The 25,798-nt window shown below is 35.5% G+C and overlaps 3 protein-coding genes across 4 annotated transcripts; all 3 read right to left on the reverse strand.

Annotated features, from left to right (window-relative positions):
* Nucleotides 1–2,025: 2,025 nt before the first annotated feature.
* Nucleotides 2,026–6,927, reverse strand: LOC145567230 (CASP-like protein 4A3). Its single transcript, XM_081626485.1, has 3 exons — nt 6,182–6,927; nt 3,351–3,486; nt 2,026–2,496 (listed from the first exon to the last, which is right to left on the reverse strand). Exons 1-3 carry the CDS (start codon nt 6,820–6,822, stop codon nt 2,302–2,304), a joined length of 972 nt encoding a protein of 323 aa, XP_081482611.1. The 5' UTR covers nt 6,823–6,927; the 3' UTR covers nt 2,026–2,301.
* Nucleotides 6,928–9,246: 2,319 nt separating this feature from the next.
* LOC145567225 (protein EXECUTER 2, chloroplastic-like) lies at nt 9,247–25,527 on the reverse strand. Of its 2 annotated transcripts, none has more exons than XM_081626478.1 (11): nt 25,051–25,527; nt 23,713–23,829; nt 23,556–23,621; nt 20,092–20,198; nt 19,922–20,003; nt 18,491–19,180; nt 18,173–18,299; nt 17,916–18,085; nt 10,201–10,275; nt 10,016–10,108; nt 9,247–9,901 (listed from the first exon to the last, which is right to left on the reverse strand). In XM_081626478.1, exons 1-11 carry the CDS (start codon nt 25,408–25,410, stop codon nt 9,800–9,802), a joined length of 1,989 nt encoding a protein of 662 aa, XP_081482604.1. In that variant the 5' UTR covers nt 25,411–25,527; the 3' UTR covers nt 9,247–9,799. The 2 variants fall into 2 exon arrangements, with proteins under 2 accessions (XP_081482604.1, XP_081482603.1); XM_081626477.1 differs by lacking the exons at nt 9,247–9,901; nt 10,016–10,108; nt 10,201–10,275 and adding exons at nt 16,819–17,427; nt 17,542–17,634; nt 17,727–17,801 and having other exon boundaries at nt 25,051–25,522.
* LOC145567231 (uncharacterized) lies at nt 12,645–15,400 on the reverse strand. The gene is made up of 5 exons (XM_081626486.1): nt 15,293–15,400; nt 14,943–15,014; nt 13,911–14,018; nt 13,541–13,804; nt 12,645–13,314 (listed from the first exon to the last, which is right to left on the reverse strand). The coding sequence occupies exons 2-5, from the start codon at nt 15,012–15,014 to the stop codon at nt 12,943–12,945; spliced, it is 816 nt and encodes a 271-aa protein (XP_081482612.1). The 5' UTR covers nt 15,293–15,400; the 3' UTR covers nt 12,645–12,942.
* Nucleotides 25,528–25,798: the final 271 nt, after the last annotated feature.

Below are 25,798 nucleotides of genomic sequence, written 5' to 3' on the forward strand. Positions count from 1 at the left end.
ATGATGTTGCCTAGGCGATTTTAGTGAATGAAAGAGATGTTGGATCTACCATTTACCATTCATATCAAGGCATTCTTTTTTTAAAAACAAAAGTCTATTATCTTTGTCTTCATGTTTTGTTATTCTTAGAATCTTAGTTTCTTGAAATTAACTAAGGTGGTATATTTATGTTACATTCTTGTGACTAGATGGATTTAGTTAGAAAGAAATACAAGTTATAAACTTGAAATGCAAATCAAGTGGTAATCTTGTAAATAAATCACTCAATGCAACACTGCTCACAGGTAAAACGACTAACATCTTTAGTAGGTTTACGTAAAATATTACAAGATTGCCCCTTAATTTGCATATTTCGTTTATTGAGAAGACAAACCGGGGCTTACTCATTTGGTTATCACAATATCAAGATTTTGCACTGTTAAGATAAACACATCTCTAAATATCAAACAAATGCACATGACAATTTATAATGTTATTATGTATTTACGTGACCATGCATCCTTGCTATTAGCAAGTTACAGCTTACAACCAATACGGTAAAAAGACTAATGTTTATGGTACAACTGTACAATTGCTTAAATTCCCGCTTATATATGATCTATTCAAGCCATATTAAGAATGCCTTTACAGGCTAACCATACGAGGTCATCGAGAACAATTACATCATACAAAGTATACGATTACATTATGTATTCAAATTCGTGCTCACCTCTATTTCCATTATTATGTTTACATGTAATTTGGAATTGTAATTTTTAAGGTGTTGGTTTACAATTACTCTCACCTTAGGTCCAATAAGTGTACATAGTACATACCATTTATCTTTAAAGGAACGTCAATTAGCAAGCTAAGTTGTCAGGCTTTGTCTATAAGTTTTGTGAAGGGCCCAAACCAAACACTAAACTGAAACAATCATAGGACATCATGGGCCCAAAGGCTTCTTATCTAAGCCTCCAGTTCAATCTCTAGTGCTGGCAATTTAAACATGGGTCCGACTCATGTTTTGAATGAAGTACGTTGAGAGTTCGTTATGTCAATAATCAATTCATCAAACCAATTAAATAATCACTTTGTGAACCAAATTGACCACTTAGTTGTTGGTTGAAGGTAGCCATATTTTTTTTGTGGTTGTGATTTTGTTCGGAGTATTGATGATTGTTTGATTAAACAAGGTACTAGTTAATAGTTCGGGTTCTTATTAGGGCGTGTTCGACAACAACTTTTGACCTAACTTTTAATGTCCCACTTAAGTTTAACAATAAAACAACTGCCTTTTTAAATAACAAGGTTTGACACGTCTGTATGATCCAAGCCACTACATTATATCTAGGACTTAAAATGCCCACACACTTATGATCCAAGTCACTATATCCAAGATCAATATAATGATGTGTTGTGCTTACCATGTTAATGTTGTTCTAGATGGTGTGTTTGCATGAAATTGTGCACATTTTTGGGTTTGATTTTAGGTATTGTGTCTCTTATCTTTTAAATCATGTAAACATAGAGCTATCAAATTATATGCGTAGATCAAGCCTAGTCAAGTTGGGTCATTTTGATGTTAAGATAGTGCTAGGCGGATCGAATTTTGGTGGAATTACTTCGGCAAATTCAACCAATATATCATAGCTCTATGTAAGTGGGATTATCCGTGTGTCGATGTATATATGTGCAGTTGTGTCATGGACACACAAATTCACACATATATAAAAGCCTATGATGGTCTTATAATCTTACCTAGCCAGTTAGCCTAATACCTTGGCTAAGATACACAACATATGGAACATGAACCATAAATAAAACCATTCACAAATTTTAATTACATGAACTTAAGTTCGTAAAATAAATTTAACTTTTCGAAAGGCGGGAATTATTTGTGTAATCTAATGGCCAGGTATCTTATCGTGCAAGTATACTCAACAGTAATCAATTAGACAAGGTCCTTTTCGACACTTAACTCTAATCACCTATGAAGAATTAGCTAAGCGCGTATTAGAGGATAGTTAGTAAATAAAAAATCTCAATTATTGAAAGGAGAAAAGAAAGAGAACCCAACAAGATTCAGCAAACATGTTATAATGGTAGCCAAAATTATCATCAATGTCACTTTGACAACATAAGAAAAACTAAACAAAATTATATGGAAAATTATCACTAGACTTCATTGCCATTATTATTGTCGTATAGACTTATTCACAGATTGAAAATCACCTCTCTATTCCATATATTTCCTGTACAAATTCTATAGCTAGCTAAAAAAAATATTGCTGGTTGATACAGAAATGCCAGAACTGTGGTAAATCATGGTAAATCACGGTTGCAGAGGTTGTAGCCTGAAATTAGGGAGCTCATGGCAAACCCCAAGAATGCCAAGAAGGCCATACTAATTGATGCACTAGCTTTCTCTGTAAACTCATCTTTCCCCCAATTAGCTTGCCAGTCATCAACCCTCGAGGCTGCTGCTGACGAGGCTGATATCAGAAGGTATGCAAGTATCTGCAAAGTTCAAAGAAGCATTCTTAGTAACCAGATGCCAGAATGTATTGCTACATAAATTAAGAAAGTTTGATAAATTAAAGATATTTGAAGACTGAAATCTACGTATACATTTGTAGATGGTGTTGACATTTCCTTCTCAAGATCTGTGCTCCAAAAATCACCATGCTCAAGACAAGTCCTCAAATTACAGAGCTATCATAGAGTGTGAAGACTGAAATACTAACCCTTAAAAAATTTGGTCCTCTAAGCCACACAAAAATAGGATGATGACGAAGTTCAGTCCAAATGTTCTCTTAATAGTCACATATCCACATAACTATTTCTTCTTCTCTTGAACCATGGCATGGTGATCATTCTGTAAATTACCTGCCATCTAAAATCTTTAAGTTTTCCTTTACTATCAGAGCTGCTGCAAGTAGTTTGAAGTAGCAGCTCAGGCAGGTTCATAATTCATCTGCCACTAATCATCATCTCCCACTACAATATGCAAATAGGTTCATCTAATTGGAGATAATTTAAATGGTCCAAACTGTCTTCCATCAGAATGTAGACAAATGGAACTTTTTTCTATCTGCTACAACCTAAACATCGATGCTAATGGCAACTCCTCACGATCTGCCAAATCCAATCCATACAGAATTAATGCAACCAAACAGTGACCTCTAAAGCCTAAATTCATCAAACTGACAACTGTGGCTAATCTAATATACTCCATAAACGACTATGATGACTTGAATCTTCATATTGTGATAAAGCATATATTCACATTTATGAATTCAATAACTTGACAGAACATATACTGTCATAACAAACATATTATGAGTTATATAAGTTTACAAGAAACTACTTGCCTGATCCATGACAAAATCAAATTGATAGCGGAGATGATGGGTGATCACATGTTTTCCAGAGACCATATGGCTAGTGACATCATATGCCTGAAATGCTGAATATAAAAATCCAAGAATGTTCACAGATAAACAAAACCTGCAATGAAAAACTACAATGTCACTTTCCTTCAAAAAAGAAAGAGGTGTGTGGCTGATAAGTTTGGCTAACTACTAAATTCAATAAAAGGAATGATCACTCACGTGTCTAATCAAAATTTAATGATCTGGAAGTTTTGAAGGGGACTAAGGGAAGTAATATTACAAACAATCACAGACAACCCAACATATGCATGACTTAAGCCATATATTTACAAAACCGCTGTAGCATCAATCCACAAAAGTGATCAGCAGCTTTGACGTGGATGTATTGCAGGTCACGCAGAATCAGACTAGTCTGCCCTGCATCAATTACATGGTCTTAATGAAAAAATGGGGCTAAAAAGTAGTAATTGGGAACAAGAGCAGGACTTGATCTAGGGGATTGTAAAGTTGTAAGTAGAGAAGGATGAGTGGCAAAGCCATAAATCATGCAGGCGCCCAATTACGCTCAAGTTTTGAGTGTTGAATGAAAAACAAATTTTCTTGCAAAAGATTTCTATTTAAGTTCTTTAAACTAGTTTGAAACAAGACAATGACTTAGACTAAGATTCTTTCCTCTACTCTTAAGTGTCCATTAAGACCTTTCTAGAATTTGGTGGTGGTTCATGGATTAAGTCCTGAATTTAAACCCTAAAAAGCAATTCCAACTTTTGGGAGGAAGGGTTTAGTTTTGTTGATGTATTTTGAATTCTAATAGCATTTGTTCTTAACACATTCAGCCAGTGAGCCACCTATCTTTATTCCCTAAAACTCCAAAATTAATAAACCTTCAGCCATCATATTCAAAATTTTAACCAACATTTGACCTATCTTCGAATCAAAAGCCCAAAATATCCCGATTTAGTCTATTTAAAGCCCAGAAGCTTCTCAAAGATTTATTTAAAGCTTCTAAAAGCCTCAAAAATGAATCAGAACACTGGAACTCAACCAAACTCATCTTCGAACACCAAAAAAACAATAACACTCAGCTAGAGCATTAACTTTTTTCCCCTCACATGCATCAGTACAGGAAGAGAGTTAAGAGGTACAAAGGTGGATTAAAATGGACAGAGAGGACTAGAGGAGGGTAAGAAATGACAATGAAATGGGTGTGCTTTATTGAAGTGAGGATTGATGATAGAAGTTGCTTCTTTAGGAATAAAAAGAGGAGAATAATTGTATGATTCGAAAGGTGAGAACTGAGTACACATAGTTTAGGCTACTCACGATAGCACATATAGCCAATCAAACCACAATAGACTACCATTGTAAGTTCTACTTAACATGAAACAACTAATAGTAAAAGAAGAAAAATTGATATCAGGTTGACGGTTGACCCCCTTCACGCAAAGAGATGTAAAGCTCACATACAATACCATGAACATAGATAGCGGGCAAGAACCTTAACAAGCAAGTAGCAGGTGCTTCAATAGCCTAACATGCTACCTCAATTAAGATCAATGCCTCAACTACAGACTGTTATAAAGCTTTGGTTTAGCAAGCTAGACAAATGGCAAACTATGGTTGACATATTGTGATGCTTATAAAGACAATGCCCCTATGTAAAAAGAAGATTTTTATTATACTAAAAAAAACATACAGTCCGTGCAAGTAAATGACTTCAAAGAACATACAGTCTGTTTGGTTAGTGGTCATAAATCATGGGAATGATAATAAATTTGTGGGCAATTTTATCAAAAAATCCCCATGTTCACTACCATGGTAATAGAACTCCATCCCCATACATGTAATTTTCTTTATGAGTTTCCATTACCACCTTGCAAATGGTAATGGATGGTAATAAAAATTTATGAAGAAAATGAGGGTATAGAGACGAGGCACACTGCACACATTACCATTGGTGATGACAGGCAACTTTTTTCACAAATTACGCATAAATTCATTATCATTTCCACGATTCATAACCATCTACCAAATGTGCCAATAGGAAGACAATTTCGTACCCAATTAATCAGGTTTAATTTAAGCTACACGGCATTGATAAAACTATCAATTACGAGTAACAAAATTTGTAAAGAAGGATGCTTGATAACCTTTCCCAAGAATCCAGGAGATATTTAGAGGCAAACCAAATTAGGCATATCCTAAGACTTTGCTAAGAAAAACATTTACCAATTCCAGCTACCTTCAACGAAAAGCACAAGATTCAAACTTTGAGAGGAGATGGATATACAAAGTGATGAGAAAAATGTACCAATATCAATCACAGCAAATCTATGCAATATCACTAAAAATAGGGGAAAAGAACTTTAAAAATATATAAATCCTAGAAAATTTTACAAATTTACAACATTATCACCAATCAAGAGCTCAGATTAAGTTTTCTTAAATGAAGAAAATGATACTACTCCCAAAATTTTAAAACACAAAAACCACCCAAATCATTATCTGAACACTACAAAATTCACCCATAATATATTTTTTTTATCCATCAAATATATAATAACAGTCAACGAGCTTAGCTATTGTTTAAGCATTGGTGGTGATGACCAATACACTCGATTAAATCCCGTCTATATCATTGTCCTTTTCTTCCTTTGACACCACCAATTTAAATAACCTCAATAAAAATTTTAAACAAAATTGAAATTGAACCCAATACACCAAAAATGTCAAATAATTGAAATTAACACCAAAAAAGATCAATATTTTATGTAACAGAGCAGAAAATTAAAAAAGAAAAAAGAAAAAACCTGTATTCTTTATAACGATCAAAGGAATCACCACTCCAACCCTGAGTTCGATCAGCAGCCATAACCGAGAAAGAAATCAAACAAAACACAATCTCAAGAACCCTAACCCCTAAATTCACTTTCTCAACAACTCCCTCTTTCTTCGATTGCCTCCCAATTATATTCTCAACACCCGGAAACCTAACTTTTCTCTCTCCTCCAATTCTCCCCTTTCTCCCTCCTCCACCCTCCCCCAAAACGACGCCGGTTTGCGGTGGCTCTTCTTCCCGGCGATGAAGGTTGACGTTGACGAGATGGTGCGGAGGAGATGGGAAATTACCGGCGTCTTTGGGAGGTGCAGGTGCAGGCGAAGTTAATGGTGAGTAGTACTTTTCGAGTGCTAAGATTGGGCTGCCATTTTTGGGGAAGTCGAGCTCGTTGTCGTCGGATCGGTGGGGTGAGTCGGATCGGAGTGGGGATTGGGGTGACTCGTTCGACTTGGGCTTGGGCTGAGTGTTGTTGGGCTTCAGTTGGGCTTGAGGTTGGGCTTGGAATTGGGGTTGGGGTTGGGCTGGTGGTGGTGAGGGTGAGGGTGGTTTTGAAGGTTGAGAGACTGATAATGGTGGTGGGCGAGGTGGTTTATGGTGGGTGTTGTTCTGCATTTTTTAGAGAGAGAAAATGAATGAAAGAGTGTGAGATGGGGTATAGAGAGAAAGAGAGAGGGAGAGGGGAGAAGATAAAGGGTGGGAAGAAGAAGAGAGTTATGGTTGTTTAAACTTTGAAGCTTTTCAAAAGGAGTTGATGATGGAGGTTTTTGCTGGGTCCCTTGTTTTTCTTTTAACTTGTTTGACACTTTGACTATTTGACTTAAAATTGGAGTCGTCTTAAGACCTGTTTTAATTTACTTTACTGAACTAAACTAATTGGAGCTGAATTGAAGTGAAGTGAATTGAAATGAATTATTTATGAGAGAAGAAAATTAGGAATTGAAATGAAATGAACTGAACTAAACTAAAATTAAGCTGAAGAGAATAGGCTTTTAGGCTATTTCTTTTCATTTCCCCCCTAATATTCCCTACATTTGATATTAAAATTTTCCCCTAATATTAAAATTTTTAATATTAATATTTCCTACATTTTCTTAAAATTTTTAATATTTAATTGTATTAATATTTTAATTTTTTTATAAAATAATTTCAATTTAGCAAAAATAAAATAATTTCAGTTTAATAAGTAATTTAAAAAAATAAACATAATAAAATACCATATAAAATAAAATTTGATCAACATAAGTAGGATTCCAACTCCATAAACCAAATATACTACGCATCTAACATTCTGTCACCTTAGTTTCACTTATTTCAGGTTTAATTAATAGGTTCAATCTAGGAAAAATAAATTCTGATAATGGATAATTAACTTCAAATTACATCTATAATAAGTTCTACGATTAATAAGTTTAGATAAGTAAAAATGAGGTGAATAGAACACATTATCCTCTCTTTTTCCAATTACCTACACATAATTTATTTTCCATTATTTAATGCTCTAACTAACATTTCCGTTCATTTTATCTGATCTCTAGCTTAAAGGGTTTACCTTATGGCTACCTGATGCATTTATGAAATCATAAGGGTATCTAATGCATCTTTATTAACCCCATTGCTCCTTATGAAAATCCCTATAAATAATTTATAATTCATCAAAAATATTTAAGTTTAGCAAATATAAAAAGTGTCAAGAACTATATAGAACAATTGAAAATACGAATAAGTTATTTGTCCTCGGTATTTCCTTTAATTTTCCATCCATATATATTTTGCATGTTAGTCAATCATTTAATTAATCGACTATGAGGAGAACACCTATACAAATTACCTACCAAGTAGTCTATTTAACATCCCTATAAATAAGAATTTAAGTACATCATGGTACTATAAGTAGATGAATATATGATTTGCAACTCTTTTCACCAACACAATGCAACACGGTTAAGTAAAACACAAATGGTATATGGTACCTTACCTTCATCTTAGACCACATGCTACATTTTTAATAAGCTACATTGTATATACCAAAAGGCACACGAAAGAAAAGCATCATCTTCTTTACTTTTTAGCACTAAAATCCTCTAGTTTTCCCCTTTAATTAACCACTAGTACAAACAAAAACAAAGAGTAAGAAAAACTGCTTTTGATGTCTTAAATTACTAAAAGAATCCAAAAACCATATTGTTTTGCTTTTCTCTTATTCTTTCCACTTAAGAAGTTGTGACTATTTTTGCATGGTTTCCCACTTTGTAATATAGATTCACAAATCACAAGGTGCTTTTAACAAAGTTATTACCAACTTCTTTTGCTGTGTCTATACAGTATATGATTACACCTTCAATTATTTGATCATTTTTTTTGTGCTTTACATTTCTTTAGTCTATCAACCAGAAAACCACAAATATCTCCACTCACTCATTCGAGAGGTTGGGCATTATTATTTAAAGTATTGTGTTCAAACTTAGCGAGTTAGCGTACATACGAATTCAAACCAAAATAATTCAAAGAGAAATAGCAATTATTTAAATTGTTATAAAACAATAATTTTATCACCCTAATGTAGATTCTAAATTAGAAATGTATACTTGTTAAGTTGTTTTAAATAGCTCAAGGCAGTAACATGATTTATTGTATTTTTTTTTTTTTTAAGTTTCAAAAACATTCGTGTTGTTGGCCCTAGGAAGTTGCCAAATTTATGTTGATTTTTAACTATAGTGTCAAGTTCGAGTCAATTGCTACAAAACTTACAATTGACCCAAAGTTCATGTCAATAGATGCCCGCATTTCTCCTCAATCACTCTTTTTTTAAGAAAAAAAAAAATGTTTACGGACTTCCTTGAGTGTTCAAAAATGGGAAAAGTGTTCTAATCAGGAGCCTTCCTAGATCTTTAAATTTGTACAGTAGCACACAAAAATTTTGTGGCAGTCTGACAGAGGCTCCCTGTTACATATAAAAGCGGTTAAAACATGATCTTTTGATAAAAAAAAGTAACATGAAGGAGTGAAAGTAAGCCCAATTACGTGTGACTTTCTAATTTGGAAGCCAAAGTTGATAATATCAGCACATAACAGATAAATTGGTAAAATGGTAAAGGTTATCTCAATGGAAAAAAAATAAAAAGAAAGCCCTAATCATATGAAGCTTTTGTATGAAACTAGTATATTACATGCCCAATATAACTGAAACTTTTATCACATATCTGAAAGACTGAAATCTACCAAGGGGAAAAAGAATATAAGAGGATAAGTCATCTAAAGTATGTATATGAGGTTAAAGTATCACACCTTATCATAAAAGCAATATAGTGTAATAGTTAATGACTTTATGCACATACAAGATAAATAAAGACTAGTGTGCTGTAAAGTATCCAGATACATCGTGTTGAAGCGCTGAAGATGTCCGCAGATGGGAGGGGAGGAGCAGTAGTGGCAGCAAGGGGGTGCAGTGATCGGCAAAATTGTTCATGATGTTTACCAAGGCGCAGAAGCAAGGGCAGTCATACCAGCCTTCATGTTCTCATGTCTCTTTCTATATCTTTTTCTAAGCTAAGGGTGTAAATGTAAGATAGTAAGATGGAAGTCCAATAGCTCACTCAGGCAGATTTAATCTGTTAAACAGAACGAGGAAGCTTTGCTCTGGGACAACATAGAGAAAACCAAGATCTAATCCTCGGAAATAAGGTCCCACACCCTGCATAATCAACATCATAAGCAACAAAATCGTTCAAGAGGAAATAGGATGAATGGGCAGTACTTTTGGTTCTCTTTCAAACAATATTCATGGTATAAAACCTATAATAATTACCTTGCCATTCAGTTGAAGAAGTTCACCCTCAACCCACTTGGGGTTCTTGAATCCAAATTCTGCAATCCTTCCTTGCCCTTTATAGCTTGTTACCTTTACAAAAGCAGATTATAGATTAACGAATTTATAATAGTTGATCAACCTGCGTCAGCACAAATTTCTTGCACATCTTATGAAAATATTACCACTCCGAGTTCATCTGGATAAATGCTCCGATTGGAAAGACGACTCCCTCTCCCAATTTTAGCACGGAAAGTCACCTAATAGCACAAAACATATAACCAAGGAATATTCATACAGCTAATACAAGAAAAAATAGACAAGTAGTCAGAGGAAATGACAAAAACATCAATGGTACTGGGAAATATACAAACCTGACCAGCGGGAACATTAACATATTCGAAAAACTCCATACCTGAGGAGTCCTCTAGTTCATTCCCATTGTTCCAGTGACCAAATTTGCGCCTTAATTGAACTATCTCAGTTCCATAAGGTCCAAAAGAACCAACATACAGTCCTGCATGTCACAATAAAATTGTATCTGAAAACACAAATCCAACTTGAATATGCTATGTTGCAAAGGGTGAGGAATAGCAATCTTTACCATCAAAAGGATCTAAATTGCCTCTGGGAATCTGTATTCTATTAAATTTTGTGTATTCAGAAAGTTTGCTCTTCTTTTGTGCCTGACTGACTGCAAGCTTAACAATTTCACGCACATTCTTGGATACCTAAGGCAGGTGCAGCAGTGTATAGTTAGTCTTCATCTCTTAAGGAGAAAGTAGATAACAGAGATTTCAAGTCTTTTCTTGGTAGGAGTGGAAGCAGGAAAGAAAAAATGAGGAGTTAAACTCTAAGATACAATACAAGTTTATCTTTTTACAGGCGTAATGGGAAATAGTTAAAGCAGTCTTTAGCTAACCTTTGGTGAAATTTTCTCACTGCCCAAAAATGCCTTGGCAACATCAGAGGGCATGAGATCAGAAACACCTTGAGCTGCCAAAGCAGCTACTTTGACATTAGATGCCATACTTTCTTCACTTCCACGTATACCAGGAATATGTAAAATGAAAGAATCTTTTTCTGTGTCACTGATTTCAGCTGGTGAGCGGATATACTCCTCTTTAGATAAGACATCATCCTCATTATGGACAATCCCACCAACAAAAACCTTCATATCAAGATCTTTCTCATCTTCACTAGAATCGCTCTCTCCTTCCATCCTAATCCCATCGCTCTCATCCTCAACCTCATCCAATTTATCAACTTCATCATCATCAGAATTTTCGTCATCTTCCTTAGAATCTTCCTGTGTCAATTGCTTCACAGCATCACTGTCCACGACTTGGTCTCCGATGCTAATGTTCATGACCTTAACATTCAGTCCTGGAATTTTATCTTTAAGAAAATTAATCACACTCTTTATGAAAATTAAAAGCAGGCCGAACCAACAAAGTCAACTCACCAAAACATGGCTAACCTTGTGCACTTATCCAATACAAGATGAATGTTGCCAACTAAAATTACCAACATACTTGAGATAATTACAAGGATCCAACTAGTTTTCACCCCAAGGTTGAGAAGTCAAACCTCATACAATTCTGGGTATTTATTTAAGAATGAAGTAAACACCAAAAAAACAAGCCATGCTGAATATGCTCGAACAACAACAATCCAATCCCAGAAAAAAAAATCAATGACACATGCAAGCTACATAAATCTAAGAAAAACATCCAGAATTTACAGCAATATATTTCCAGCAAAAAGAATATCAACACACATGCAAAGATGGACAATGCACAGGCAAACATTAAGTCTACACCTAAGAAAGTAATATACACACCATTCTTACCATCATATCAGAATAATACACACCATCCTTGCCATCGATCATAGCAAAATACAATGCCATAGTACTAGAAAGACTGTAAAAACATCAGGCCTTCTCAATCATATGTTCATTAACAGCAACCTTTTGCCAAGAAAAATGTGCTCAACTTCAAGAACTTATATAGGAATTTATAAAAGAAACAATACAATAGTTGGACCCCTTATGGTTTAGAATGGTCAACCTGTTAAGTAGAGTAAGATGCCAAAGTATTGGTTGTATATTAAGGCATAGAGTTAGAATTGGTCTTTCCCTCTATATTCTTTCATTGATTTTACATTGGTATGGCCGTATGGGTATGATTATGACGTAAGTTATAGTAATACTTGTATAAATTTCATCCATCAATCTAATAAAAAATCAGAGATTTACATTTCTTATCTTCCCTTTGCAATACTTTTTTGTTAGTTTTTGAAGGGAGGTTTGATTAAAGAGCTGTCTTGTTGACGACGATAACAAATTAACAATGTTAGAGTTGATCTTCTACATACTCTTGTTTACTTTTCTTCATTTCTTGCACATTGCTAGAAGTTATGATAATAATTGAAGGGCATGGAGCTAGGAAGATGCATGCTCCATATAAAAAGATTGGTCATCAAACACAAACACATTCAAATGATTTGGTGTGCTAGCTAATATAAAACTCAGATGAGAATCAGAGGATGCTAAAACAGAGTGCATGAGAAGTGTAGCTAAATTAACAAATACAAAACGTTAGAAACATAAACAGTTAAAGAGTAGAGGCCCAAAGTAAGTACTACATACTACTATGATTATCTTGTCTTGCATTAAAACAAACAAACCAGCCAAGGACAGAGCATCATCCACCCACCAAATAGAGTGCATAAACAAACAGCTAAGTGTACATTAACATTTTATACAATACAAAGAAAAGATACCTCCTCATAATAATAATATCACTAGTACGTACAATAGTATTTAAGCACGCACACCAGCTAAGGGAACAGCGAACATTCTACAAGATAGCATTGGCATTGGAATTGGAATAGGCATAATAATAGTAAGTAGACTAGTCGGGTTAAACGAAATCCTTGTCACGCAATCTGTCGGAGATTAGATTTTTCAGAGGGCCCAAAGGCAGGAACATCACGCACTTTCTATTCTCTTTGAAGATATTCAATTCTCTAACCCACGCTTGTTTCCTACTGAAATGTGGATTCCACTCGATCTTGGAAAGGACATTATCAAAGTCGTGTGGCAGCGGCTTGACCAGTTGATCAAAGGCACTGGCAGGAAAGCATTTAAGGTCCGAAGGCCTTAATCCAAGCCACTTGATGTCCAAACGCTCAATGTGATAAACACCATAATCATCAGCTTCGTCAAGGACATTCCAACCATAAAAGTATTCCACATGATGCTGAGAAGTGTCGAGGAAGGTTAGCAGGTCAAGCTGGTGTGGGGTAAGGTCAGTGACAGCAACAAAAGGCATGTCAGGGTAGAATAACTTAATAACTCGGGGAAGCAGAAAAGACAGTCTGTCCCAGCCGACGTGAATGACAAGGTACTTAGAGTCCTGATTTAAGGCTGACAGAATGCCCCAAATCCGAACATTGGGAGTCAAAAGGACACAGGAAGAAATCTACGATATTTGAGGTCGTCAAAAGAGAGGGTATTACCTTCGGGGCTCTTGAGGTCCAAAAAGCCGTCATAGACGACAGAAGTTCCATTTGCAGCACGGAAGGGTAACGTCTGTACTCTAGGCCTCTGAGGGAAAACATCATGGTCGAGGTGGTCCCCGGCAGCATCTGAATCAGGCAAGTCACGTCGCCTGGTCTCGGGGCGGGGTAACGGTGTACCAATCTTAGTGACAGCAGCGGGGAAGAGGCGTATGTTAATAGTGGTAGGGCGACACAAAGGTCTATCAAAGCCGAATACAGAACCTAAAGTAGAATTATCATCCAATGGAAAATAATCACCGTGCAGCTTCAGAAGGTCAGTTTTAGGGTCATTAAATTTAAAGATGTTGGCGTATTTATCAGGGCTTACTTCTACTTCATTAACAATGGCGTTCCTGATGTCGGAAAAGGTATTAAACGGACTGAACTTGTGGCCTTCCAGAATAAATGCGTTGCGACCAAAGGGGCGTACCCTCACCTGCAAAGGCAAACCCAAATCACTACTTAACATAAATAAATAAACAGAAAAACCAACCGTGAGAACGAATCTAATAAAATTAGAATTACAGTACTTAATTTGAATGATATACTTCATAAAGTAAGGCCCTATTTGGTTGGGTGTAAGACGTTTTCAGTGTAAAATAATTTTTTATGTACAACATTGTACAATAAAATGTAAAAACACATTAGGAAAAAAAAAAAAAAAAAAAAAAAAAAAAAAAAAAAATTGGAAGGGAAAGAGAGGTCATGGATACGAGGAAATGTAAAAAGTTGCTAAGGAAAAGAGAGGGAAGGAAGGAAAAGTATTTTCCCTCCATTTTAAAAGGAAAATGAATTTCAATCATACAAGATTTTATTGCTCTATATGGAAGATTATTTTACATCCAAGTAGTGAAAAATACGAGAAAATGATGTAAAACATTGTACACCAAACCAAATGGAGCCTAAGTCATTTCAAATTTTCTTCTAATCAGTCTTGGAAACAAAATAAATCACCCAATAAAACACAGATATGGTACATTAATTTTATAAAAAAAAAATACAAATTTTAATAATTTACAAACAAGATTTCTAATGTTATAAGCGTGCATGAAAGAAAAGGAATAACAACATCAAATAAAAAGACAACCCCTAAGTTGAACTTTTAACACATTGAAGCCTAACAAAAACAGTGGAACTATAATTTTTGCACGCTTTTGAGACATTGAACAAACACCACCACCACCACCACCACCACCAATGCCCCCCTCAACACCTACCACTCCAAACAACAATGTGAAAAAACCCATCAACAACAACAATATGAACAAACCCATCAACAACACAAAGCAACCTCCTCCAATATTATTCAAAACAAGCAAATATGATATGATCTGATCAATTCAATGAAGATCAAACTCACCGAAATCAGATATTCCCCATTCCCTTCCGCTGTCAAATCGCCACTACGGCCGCTACTACGATCACCATCCATCTGAGCCAGGGTAGGAGGGAAAAGAGGTTCAATTTCATAACATTAAAGGGTTGTGCAATCCGAATTTGATTCAATTTAAAATAATTTTAGGGATATTTGATTCAATAATCAATCAAATTAGGCTCATGATTTTCTTTTCTTTACATGTAAAATAATCTAATCGGTGGTCATCATCTTAGTATTTAGAATCAATAGTTCAGATTTTCGAACCTGGAAATTAAATTAAACCCTAGATCGTGAAATTGATAAGATGATGATTACAAAAAGAAACAACTTACCTCAGAAGCTACTGATATTAAAGCGCGATTCAACAGAGAACGTCAACTGCTGCTTCAATGAAGCAATTCAGTGTGTTAGAGCCTTAAACCGTAATTTTTTATTTTTTTTTTCCCACCCGGTTTATCTACAAAATATTAACCACACCCAAGTATAGTGTCAGGCTAGTACCTGTTTTGATATACTGAATTGATATACTGAATTGAACTGAGATGAGCTGAACTGACTGGATCTGAAATGAACTGAAATGAATTGTTCATAAGAGAAAGTAATTAAGAACTGAACTGATTAGAGCTGAACTGAAATTAAGCCGAAGAGAACATACTTTTAGGCTATTTCTTTTAATTATCCCCCTTAATATTCCCTACATTTAATATTAAAATTTTCCCCTAACATTAAATTTTTTAATATTAATATTCCCTACATTTTCTTAAACTTTTAAATTTTTTATAAAATAATTTCAATTTAGCAAAAATAAAATAATTTTAATTTAATGCTACGTAAGTAATTTTTTTTTTTAAAAAAATAATAAAATATCATATAAAATAAGGATTCCAACTCCATAAACCAAATATACTACGCATATGACATTCGGTCGCCTTAATTTCACTTATTTTAGGTTTATAGGTTCAATTCAGGAAAAATAAATTCTGATAAGGGATAATCAATTTCAAATTACATCTAAAATAAGTTCTAAGAGTAATAAGTTTAGATAAGTAAAAATGAGGTGAATAGAGCAAAATCTTACCCTCTCCTTTCAATTACCTACACTCACTCATTCGAGAGGTTAGTATTGTGTTCAAACTTAGCGTACATTTGAATCCAAACCAGAAGACCACAAATATCTCCACTCATTCATTCGAGAGGTTGGGCATTATTATTTAGAGTATTGTGTTCAAACTTAGCGTACATTTGAATCCAAACCAAAATAATTCAAAGAGAAATAACAATTATTTAAATGGATACAAGACATTAATTTTATCACCTTAGTTTAGAATCTAAATTAGAAATGTATACTTTGTTAAGTTGTTTTAAATATCTCAAGGCAGTAATATTGTTTATTGCAACTTTTTAGGTCAACAACATTCGCGTTGTTGGCCCTAGGAAGTTGCGAAGTTGCCAAATTTATGTTGTTTTTTAACTATAGTGTGATTAGTTTCAAGTTCAGGTCAATTGCTACAAAAACTTCATGTCAATAGATGCCCGCATTTCTCCTCAATTATTCTTAAAGAATCTATCGCTCACTCTTTTATTAAGGGGGAAAAAAAACGTGTCCGGACTTCCCAGTGTTCAAAAATCAGAAAAGTGTTCTAATCATGAGCCTTCCTAGATCTTTAAATTTGTACAGTAGCACTCAAAAATGTTGTGGCAGTCTGACAGAGGCTCCCTGTTACATATAGAAGGGCTTAAAACATGATCTATTGATATAAAAAAAGTAACATAAAGTAGTGAAAGTAAGCCCAATTACGTGTGACTTTGTAATTTGGAAGCCAAAGTTGATAATATCAGCACATAACAGATAAATTGGTAAAATGGTAAAGGTTATCTCAAAGGAAAATAATAAAAAGAAAGCCCTAATCATATGAAGCTTTTGTATGATACTAGTATATTACATGCCCAATATAAACTGAAACTTTTATCACATCTCTGAAAGTCTGAAATCTACCAAAGGGAAAAAGAATTGAAGAGGATAAGTCATCTAAAGTATGTATATGAGGTTAAAGTATCACACCTTATCATAAAAGCAATATAGTGTAATAGTTAATGACTTTATGCACATACAAGATAAATAAAGACTAGTGTGCTGTAAAGTATCCAGAACATCGTGTTGAAGCGCTGAAGATGTCCGCAGATGGGAGGGGAGGAGCAGTAGTGGCAGCAAGGGGGTGCAGTGAGCGGCAAAATTGTTCATGATGTTTACCAAGGCGCAGAAGCAAGGGCAGTCATACCAGCCTTCATGTTCTCATGTCTCTTTCTATATCTTTTTCTAAGCTAAGGGTGTAAATGTAAGATAGTAAGATGGAAGTCCAATAGCTCACTCAGGCAGATTTAATCTGTTAAACAGAACGAGGAAGCTTTGCTCTGGGACAACATAGAGAAAACCAAGATCTGCTCCTCGGAAATAAGGTCCCACACCCTGCATAATCAACCTCATAAGAAACAAAATCGTTCAAGAGGAAATAGGATGAATGGACAGTACTTTTGGTTCTCTTTCAAATAATATTCATGGTGTAAAACCTATAATAATTACCTTGCCATTCAGTTGAAGAAGTTCACCCTCAACCCATTTGGGGTTCTTGAATCCAAATTCTGCAATCCTTCCTTGCCCTTTATAGCTTGTTACCTGTACAAAAGCAGAGTATAGATTTACGAATTTATAATAGTTGACCAACCTGCGTGAGCACAAATTTCTTGCACATCTTAAGAAAATATTACCACTCCGAGTTCATCTGGATAAATACTTCGGTTGGAAAGACGACTCCCTCTCCCAATTTTAGCACGGAAAGTCACCTAATAGCACAAAACATATAACCAAGGAATATTCATACAGCTAATACAAGAAACAATAGACAAGTAGTCAGAGGAAATGACAAAAACATCAATGGTACTGGGAAATATACAAACCTGACCAGCGGGAACATTAAGGTCTCCAGTAAGCTTAACAGCCTCAACATATTCGAAAAACTCCATACCTGAGGAGTCCTCTAGTTCATTCCCATTGTTCCAGTGACCAAATTTGCGCCTTAATTGAACTATCTCAGTTCCATAAGGTCCAAAAGAACCAACATACAGTCCTGCATGTCACAATAAAATTGTATCTGAAAACACAAATCCAACTTGAATATGCTATGTTGCAAAGGGTGAGGAATAGCAATCTTTACCATCAAAAGGATCTAAATTGCCTCTGGGAATCTGTATTCTATTAAATTTTGTGTATTCAGAAAGTTTGCTCTTCTTTTGTGCCTGACTGACTGCAAGCTTAACAATTTCACGCACATTCTTGGATACCTAAGGCAGGTGCAGCAGTGTATAGTTAGTCTTCATCTCTTAAGGAGAAAGTAGATAACAGAGATTTCAAGTCTTTTCTTGGTAGGAGTGGAAGCAGGAAAGAAAAAATGAGGAGTTAAACTCTAAGATACAATACAAGTTTATCTTTTTACAGGTGTAATGGGAAATAGTTAACGCAGTCTTTAGCTAACCTTTGGTGAAATTTTCTCATTGCCCAAAAATGCCTTGGCAACATCAGAGGGCATGAGATCAGAAACACCTTGAGCTGCCAAAGCAGCTACTTTGACATTAGATGCCATACTTTCTTCACTTCCACGTATACCAGGAATATGTAAAATGAAAGAATCTTTCTCTGTGTCACTGATTTCAGCTGGTGAGCGGATATACTCCTCTTTAGATAAGACATCATCCTCATTATGGACAATCCCACCAACAAAAACCTTCATATCAAGATCTTTCTCATCTTCACTAGAATCGCTATCTCCTTCCATCCTAATCCCATCGCTCTCATCCTCAACCTCATCCAATTTATCAACTTCATCATCATCAGAATTTTCGTCATCTTCCTTAGAATCTTCCTGTGTCAATTGCTTCACAGCATCACTGTCCACGACTTGGTCTCCGATGCTAATGTTCATGACCTTAACATTCAGTCCTGGAATTTTATCTTTAAGAAAATTAATCACACTCTTTATTCCTTCCTCAGTAGCCCCTTCAATGTTCAAAATTTTCTCTTCTTGTTTCTCTGTCTTATCTTTGTTAGCCTGATCATCCACTGCAGATGAATTTTCAGCCTCACTATTTGGTGATTCTCTGGTCGGTTTTGGCTGCAAGCTAGCAGAGGTCATTTGATTACCTTTAGATTTCTGTAAGTACACAACCTGCCACAGAAACATATCCTCAGTCATATGCAATAAGTTGAAGGGCTCGATTGCACAATTCTCCCCCCTCCCCCCCACACAAAACAAGCCAAGATGCTTAGCCATGTGGCCTGATTACATATGCGAGCAGGATCAAGAGAAACCGTGGGAAGGAGAGGTAGTGGAGCAGCAATTTCAGAAGGAAGAAGACAAATGCTGGCAGGGGTAGGTAGGATCTTTTTGACAGCTTTTGTTGTGAGAGTGTGTACATATAAAAAAAGGAAGAAGGGTAAGGTATAGGTAGCTTTTGTGTATTGAAGGAATTGTGAGAGTAGAGACCTATAGTCACCTTGTGAAGATTGGTGGTCTCAAGCCACTGTTTGTAAGAAACTTTGCTCATCAATCAAGAAGCCTCCTTTATTGAGTTTATTCCCTCAATCTGCTCTTCTTATCTAAATAAATTTTTCTCACTGTGACTATTGGTAGTAAAAAAACAACAAAAGAAATGTAAAGAGAAGTATAAAAAGAAAAATAGAATATTATAAAATGATTAGAGGTCTCATGCAGGCATAACTAGGTGGATGGGATGAGACAACAGGGAGGTTGTGAAATTTAAAGAGATGCTGAAGTTCCTAGACCCTCACTTTTCTATTTTAGAAAGATATGATCCAAGCGATCTCAATCAATTGTCATATATAAAATATAAGCACCAACTGTTCATGAACTACACGATATAGAGATAAAATAAATCTTACAACTCACTTGCATTCCATATGTACCATCAGTGTCTTTGACAACATATATTTCAAATAATGTGGTTCCAGGAGAGGCAGTTACAAGCTGTCTGTCATCAAGTAAAAAACCAATAACTATTAGTCACGATTGAAAGCTTCAGTATGTCTTCATAGATTACTAGCACAACATCTCCTCACCTTGGCGTGTAAGTACGACCAATGAATTTGCCAACACCAGGAGTGATACGTACAAGCCGGCCAAATGGGTCATCTGAATCCTTTGCATTGCCTATCCACCACCCCACCTGCAATTATACAACAAAGAAAATAAGAAAGAAAAAAAAAATCTCACAAATATAAATTCACTAAGGGGCTGACACATAACATTCCTCAAGACCACCAAACAGTGTGTTGAGATCTAACCCTTATGTCATAAGTATACATTCTACAACGGTCTATTTTCAAGTTTTAATAGCACAGTCTAGTTTTAAGTTCAACTATTACGCAATTCCAGTATTCAATTGCATGTTTTGGTAAAAATTTGACCAATATACTTTACACTGGAAGTCTTGAAACTCTTAAGTACGCCAAGGGTTCAAATTGACAGAAGCAAGTTAGTCACTCAATTCCATCTGCAATGAAATCACTAAAGCAGGCCTCCGTCAGTTTCTGTTACTAATCAAAGCCCACTAAATTATTCAAACAGTCATAAAAGTGGAAATGCTAACTTATGGCCATCACTCATGATCCAGAATTACAGGCTATATTGTAAGGTCTTTAACAATGCTCATGATAAGAGAAATTTTCAAGCTATCAAGACCACTATCATCACCATTCATCACCTTATATTATGTCTTGGACCCATTATTGCATACTATTTTTATTAAAGTCAAGATTGTCTTCCAATAATCAGAACAACCAAATGCACGCCCCCCAAAATACCTTTGACTCAATGATGCCATGGTGAAATACCACTACAATGCACAATTGTTAAAGTCAGTTACTAATCTTTCTAGCCTTCCTTCTCTTCTACCCCTACCCTAAACAAAAAGCAAAACAAAGGAGGCAAAAAAGGGAAGCAGACTCTCCCAGAAATCCTGAATAACACTCAATTGTATGTTCCAGTGTTCTACAACCTAGGAATCTCAAACAACCAACAAAAATAATTAAAACAGTGGTGACTCAAGATAGCATGACATATTGCAAACTTCTAAAGGACATAGCCTAACCGACTATCACATACACACCATAACAGTCTCCCTCAATATTTCTTGAGTCATAAGCTAATATGTTTGAGGACAAGAAACATATTCCTTTGTTAAAATTCACAGATTTGTCCTATTCTAGACTGTCTAGTGCCCCTTAAGGCCGTAACCATCCCTTTCATGTATGCCAAGCCTGCAGCCACATAAGATACTAAATGCCACCACTTATACATAAAAAAAAAAAATATCAAATCACCAGAATCAAAAATCATGGAGCTCAAAATTTCAGAAAACATAAAAATTAGCAATACGAAAATATTTTAGTTGATAGAAATGGGTTGATTTATTTAATGTAAAGCCAAGAGTCAAGCCTGGTCTTGATTTTACAGTTCTTATAATGCAACTGAAATTTTTGCTTAAGGCATGTGACTAATTGGGCTAGAGTCAACGGATTAGGAGTGAGCCTTGATCAAGCTATTTGGCTTCACAAGAGCAAATTAATCTTGTATTAAACCATTAATTTCTAGATAATCAAGAATAAGTATTGTGCCAAACTTCATATTGCTCTTCGTAGACGTCCAATATAGCCAAGTAAAAAGCCTATTAGTACTCCAGGTGCCTACTAATACTCCAGGTTAGAAATGAGCTTCAATTGAGCTTCTTGGCTCTTGGTTAAATTAGTTTTTTGCTATATAAGGTAGTAGACAGTTGCATGCCCAAAATTTATATTGTACTTGAGCCAAAGTTGAGTAGCAGTCCAATCTAGCCAAGTAAAAAGTTAAGTAATACTCCAGGATAGATGTAATTTCCAACCTATCATCAGTCCATCACTACTAGACCTGGAAAATGGGTCATTCGGGTCGGGTATGGGTCGGGTCAAGTTCGGGTCAAAAAGTTATCGGGTCAAGTTCGGGTCGGGTCGGGTCATTCGGGTTTCGGGTTGATTTCGGGTCAACTGATAATCGGATCGGGTCGGTTTCAGGTCAACATTTCAGGTCGGGTCAAGTTTGGGTCGGGTCAGTTCGGGTCGGGTCAATTTCCGGGTCGAGTCAGTTTGGGTCGGGTCAATCTTCGGGTCCAATTTTCGGGTCAAATTCGGGTTGATACATTGGGTTAAATTCAACTCTATATACATAGTATATATTTATATATTTTTTGACGAGAAACTCACTATATTTATTAACGCTACTTTTTTCATGGAATACAGTAATTGTTTGACTTTAGATTATTTTGTAATTTCATTTGGTATTAAACATTATGTTATGTACGCATTATTATTGTACTATTATTTTTTCTTGACTTGTGAGAATTGTGACTTTTATTTCGAGGTTTAGTTAATTTTTTTAATCTTATGGACAAACTCCGTAGAATAGTCGTTAAATTTCAATCTTTTTACAATTTGTTAATAACTTATAGAGATAAAAGGCCGAATAAATCGAGAAAAGTAATGTTCAAAATATGTAAATTAGTTACACTGTTACACATTACAAATTAATAAAAAAATTAAGTCAGTTTGATTGCGGTTTTTTTCTATTTCGCTTTGCTCATGTCAAGTCTTTAGCTTAAATAGATTCTGGTCATTTAAGGTATAAGATAATTTTGGTTCGGGTCACTTTGGGTTTCGGGTCTATTTGGGTCAATTAATTCAAGTTAAAAGTCGGGTCACTTTGGGTATCGGGTCAACTTCGGGTCTCGGGTCACTTCGGGTCGGGTCATTTCGGGTCTCGGGTCAACTTCGGGTCGGGTCATCTCGGGTCGGGTTATTTCGGGTTTCGGGTTAAGGTCGGGTCAATTCCACATCGGGTCGGGTATGGGTCGGGTTGGGTTGATTTGGGTTTTGGGTCAATTTTGGGTCACTATTTTCGGGTCGATTTCGGGTCATGGGTCGGGTCATCGGATCTGGGTTAGAATTGCCGGGTCTAATCACTACACATTTAATCAATGCCACCTGACAAATAAAGGTCACTAAAAGATTGTCCCCTAGAGAACTAGAGATATGGCACAGAACAGAAATCACAAATGGCAAGAAATATAATGTACAAATAACTGTATACTAAAATTACCGTAGAACAGAAAGCATACTATATGTAATGAGCTCCAGCCATTTCACTTTCAGCACTAAGTGACTCAATATAACCCAAAAGCCTTGGCAGCAAGCCACCAAGCTTCAAAATCAAGAATCTGCCTGCAGATTAAATTCTACCCAAGACAATTTCTAATAGGCTTAGTCTAGCACTATCATGGTAAAAGTCCACAAGAAGACACCAACTTACTAAATCAAATTCCAAAATAAAAAGGTAAGTAAGCAAATTAATGTTGATTTCGATATAAGATTCTAGTTCAAATGAATGAAAGACAAGAGATGAATGACTTTCAGTATCATGTATATAGCATTCATGGATGCATAGCTAGCAGCTAATTGGGACTGAAGACAGCTCAGGAGACCAAAAATATTACCAAACCACTTCCTGTGCTTCTTGAAAGCATCGAGGCATCATGGTAACGCTCTTCAGCAATTGCATTCTGCAGCCAAAGAACAAAGATCTTGATCAAAATGAACAATTTTCTGCATGTGTCACAACTTCAACGATTACAAACCTAAGCAGTAATGTACCTTCAACTCAGACAATATCTCAGCCACAGTGTCTTTTGAAGTAGCTTCCACAATAGCAGCTTTCAATTTTGCAGCTTCTTCAAAATCCTCCTTTTCAACAGCTTCTTCAAGCTGGAACTGCAAAAAGGAAATTATAAATGTGTAAATACATGCATTTCTTGAAATCCAATCCACCCTATTGCTGAAAAATTAGAGATCAGTTTCACAATACTAGAGGGTTTTCGGTAAATATTGAATTGTAGGATACAAATAGATTGGACTCATATGATAGAATTGACTACTTAATTTACCATTTGGTGTTTAGTATAAAATCCACAGTAGAAAAGAATAAGATATACTAGTATACTATTTCAAAATTTGAAGATATATTGTTGCAAAAGCCAATAAAAAAACCCTAAATGAGTACTAGCTAGCTATTAAACAGTTCTAAGCAGAATCCAAACAGTTAGCAGATGAACTGATGAATTTTACGAGTACTGCTAAATTAGAAAAACCTAATAATTCTGCCATCTAATTGTCAAATTTTCCACCATCGTCACTTATTTCCTAACGGTAGCTTCTGATTGCAAAACAAAGCCTACGATTCTAGACAGACGGACAAAGCCAGATAAGGATATTATCCTTAATGGTGACAGGATCATTGGCTTACGCTGTTTTTCTTATTCTTGTAAGCCTAAATTGAGTCTAATGGGATTGCCTAGTAGTTGCAAAAGGAAAATTTGACACAGCATTTACAATCACGAGATGACTAGATCCAATCAAAAAGTCCCCTCCTACAACTTCTGCTGAACTTCTGCTGCCTAGCAGACAACTTCAAATCTTCAATGTATAGGATTCTAATATGATACAAACCTCTTGCAATCACCACCATCATCAAACTGGCTAAATTCGCCATTGAACCAAACAATAGCACAATGAAACTCCATTCTTTTACCCTATCTAATGAATTACATATAATTTATTTCTTGAATAGTATCCAAAATAAGACTAATTGCAGCTATAAGCTTTTAAACAAACAAACAACAATTCAAATTCCTTTATAAAAAAATTTCTATATTAGCAACATGGCAGCACTGATCTTCACCCATTCAACAAAAAATAAAAATAATCTTTTACATAATAATTCAACAAAATTAAAGGAAAAAAACCCCCACAAAATTCAAGTAATTCTAATGATTACACAAACTAGGATACAAAATTCCCCAAATAGTAAACAACCCAGATAAAACAACAGAAATCGAAAACACCCAATTGATAAATTTCCACTAAAAGCCAGAATTCAAATTGACACCATAAATAGAAGGAAAAAAAAAGGATAAAAGGGTAATAGAAAAGTACCTTAAGAACAGAGGAAAAGCTCTCAGCTTGTTCAATTTCAGAAAAGTGACGATTCCATCGATTCCAATCCCAATCATTGCTACTATTATTGGAATTACTAATACTGGTATAATTCTCATTATTGCTGATATTACAACGGCAACACAAATTCGACAAACTGAAAAATCTGGGATGACCCACAAATTTTCTGAGAGAAACAGTGTTACTGCTGCTGTTAATATGATGTTGCTGCAATTTCTTCAAGATGAAATTGTACGAAGAAGATGGAGATGAAGATGAAGATGGAGGAGAAGATAAAGAACTAGTAGTTTGGGGAAGTGGGATTGTGCGGCCCATCCCCCATGGGCTCGTCATCGCCATGTTTTCTTTTCTCTCTTCGTGATTGTGCAGACTGCAGAGGCAGCTCTGTAGGATCGATGAGTTTGTTCTTGGAGAGAGAGAAAGAGAGAGTGAATGTTGTGGGCTTTAGACCTCTTGTTTCTACGTATATGGATAGACCCTGTGTAGGATTTAATTTTTGGCTAATCACAAGTTGCCACCCCCAAGAATGTATCTTACCCGTAGAGGCGTAAAAACTAAACCCGACTCGATCCGAAAAATATCCGATTCAGATTTCGACTCAATAAATATAATAATGTAGCATGACTCACTCGATCTAACCTGACCTGACCTAACTGAATCCGATCCGAACACCCGAATGGACACATCTACTTATTCGTAGTTATACTATCCCGCAACTCTTTTTTGG

The sequence above is a fragment of the Chenopodium album genome, chromosome 11 (assembly GCF_948465745.1).
Source record: "Chenopodium album chromosome 11, dcCheAlbu1.1, whole genome shotgun sequence".
NCBI classification, from domain to species: domain Eukaryota; kingdom Viridiplantae; phylum Streptophyta; class Magnoliopsida; order Caryophyllales; family Amaranthaceae; genus Chenopodium; species Chenopodium album.

Bases quoted from the DNA above. Each gene is read 5' to 3' on its own strand.
- LOC145567230 (XM_081626485.1), bottom strand. From the start codon at position 6,822: ATGCAGAACAACACCCACCATAAACCACCTCGCCCACCACCATTATCA. The intron at 3,487-6,181 runs GTTTTTTCTTTT...TTTTCATTGCAG, and splicing joins GATCGTTATAAAGAATACAG to GTTTTGTTTATCTGTGAACA. The intron at 2,497-3,350 runs GCAAGTAGTTTC...TGAACTTTGCAG, and splicing joins TTGATTTTGTCATGGATCAG to ATACTTGCATACCTTCTGAT.
- LOC145567225 (XM_081626478.1), bottom strand. From the start codon at position 25,410: ATGGCGATGACGAGCCCATGGGGGATGGGCCGCACAATCCCACTTCCC. The intron at 19,181-19,921 runs GTGAGTTGTAAG...TTTCTGTGGCAG, and splicing joins ATGGTACATATGGAATGCAA to GTTGTGTACTTACAGAAATC. The intron at 10,276-17,915 runs GTTTGTATATTT...TTGTGCTATTAG, and splicing joins TTAATGTTCCCGCTGGTCAG to GTGACTTTCCGTGCTAAAAT.
- LOC145567231 (XM_081626486.1), bottom strand. From the start codon at position 15,014: ATGGATGGTGATCGTAGTAGCGGCCGTAGTGGCGATTTGACAGCGGAA. The intron at 14,019-14,942 runs GTGAGTTTGATC...TTGCCTTTGCAG, and splicing joins ATGGGGAATATCTGATTTCG to GTGAGGGTACGCCCCTTTGG. The intron at 13,315-13,540 runs GTAATACCCTCT...ACCCCACACCAG, and splicing joins GGACCTCAAGAGCCCCGAAG to CTTGACCTGCTAACCTTCCT.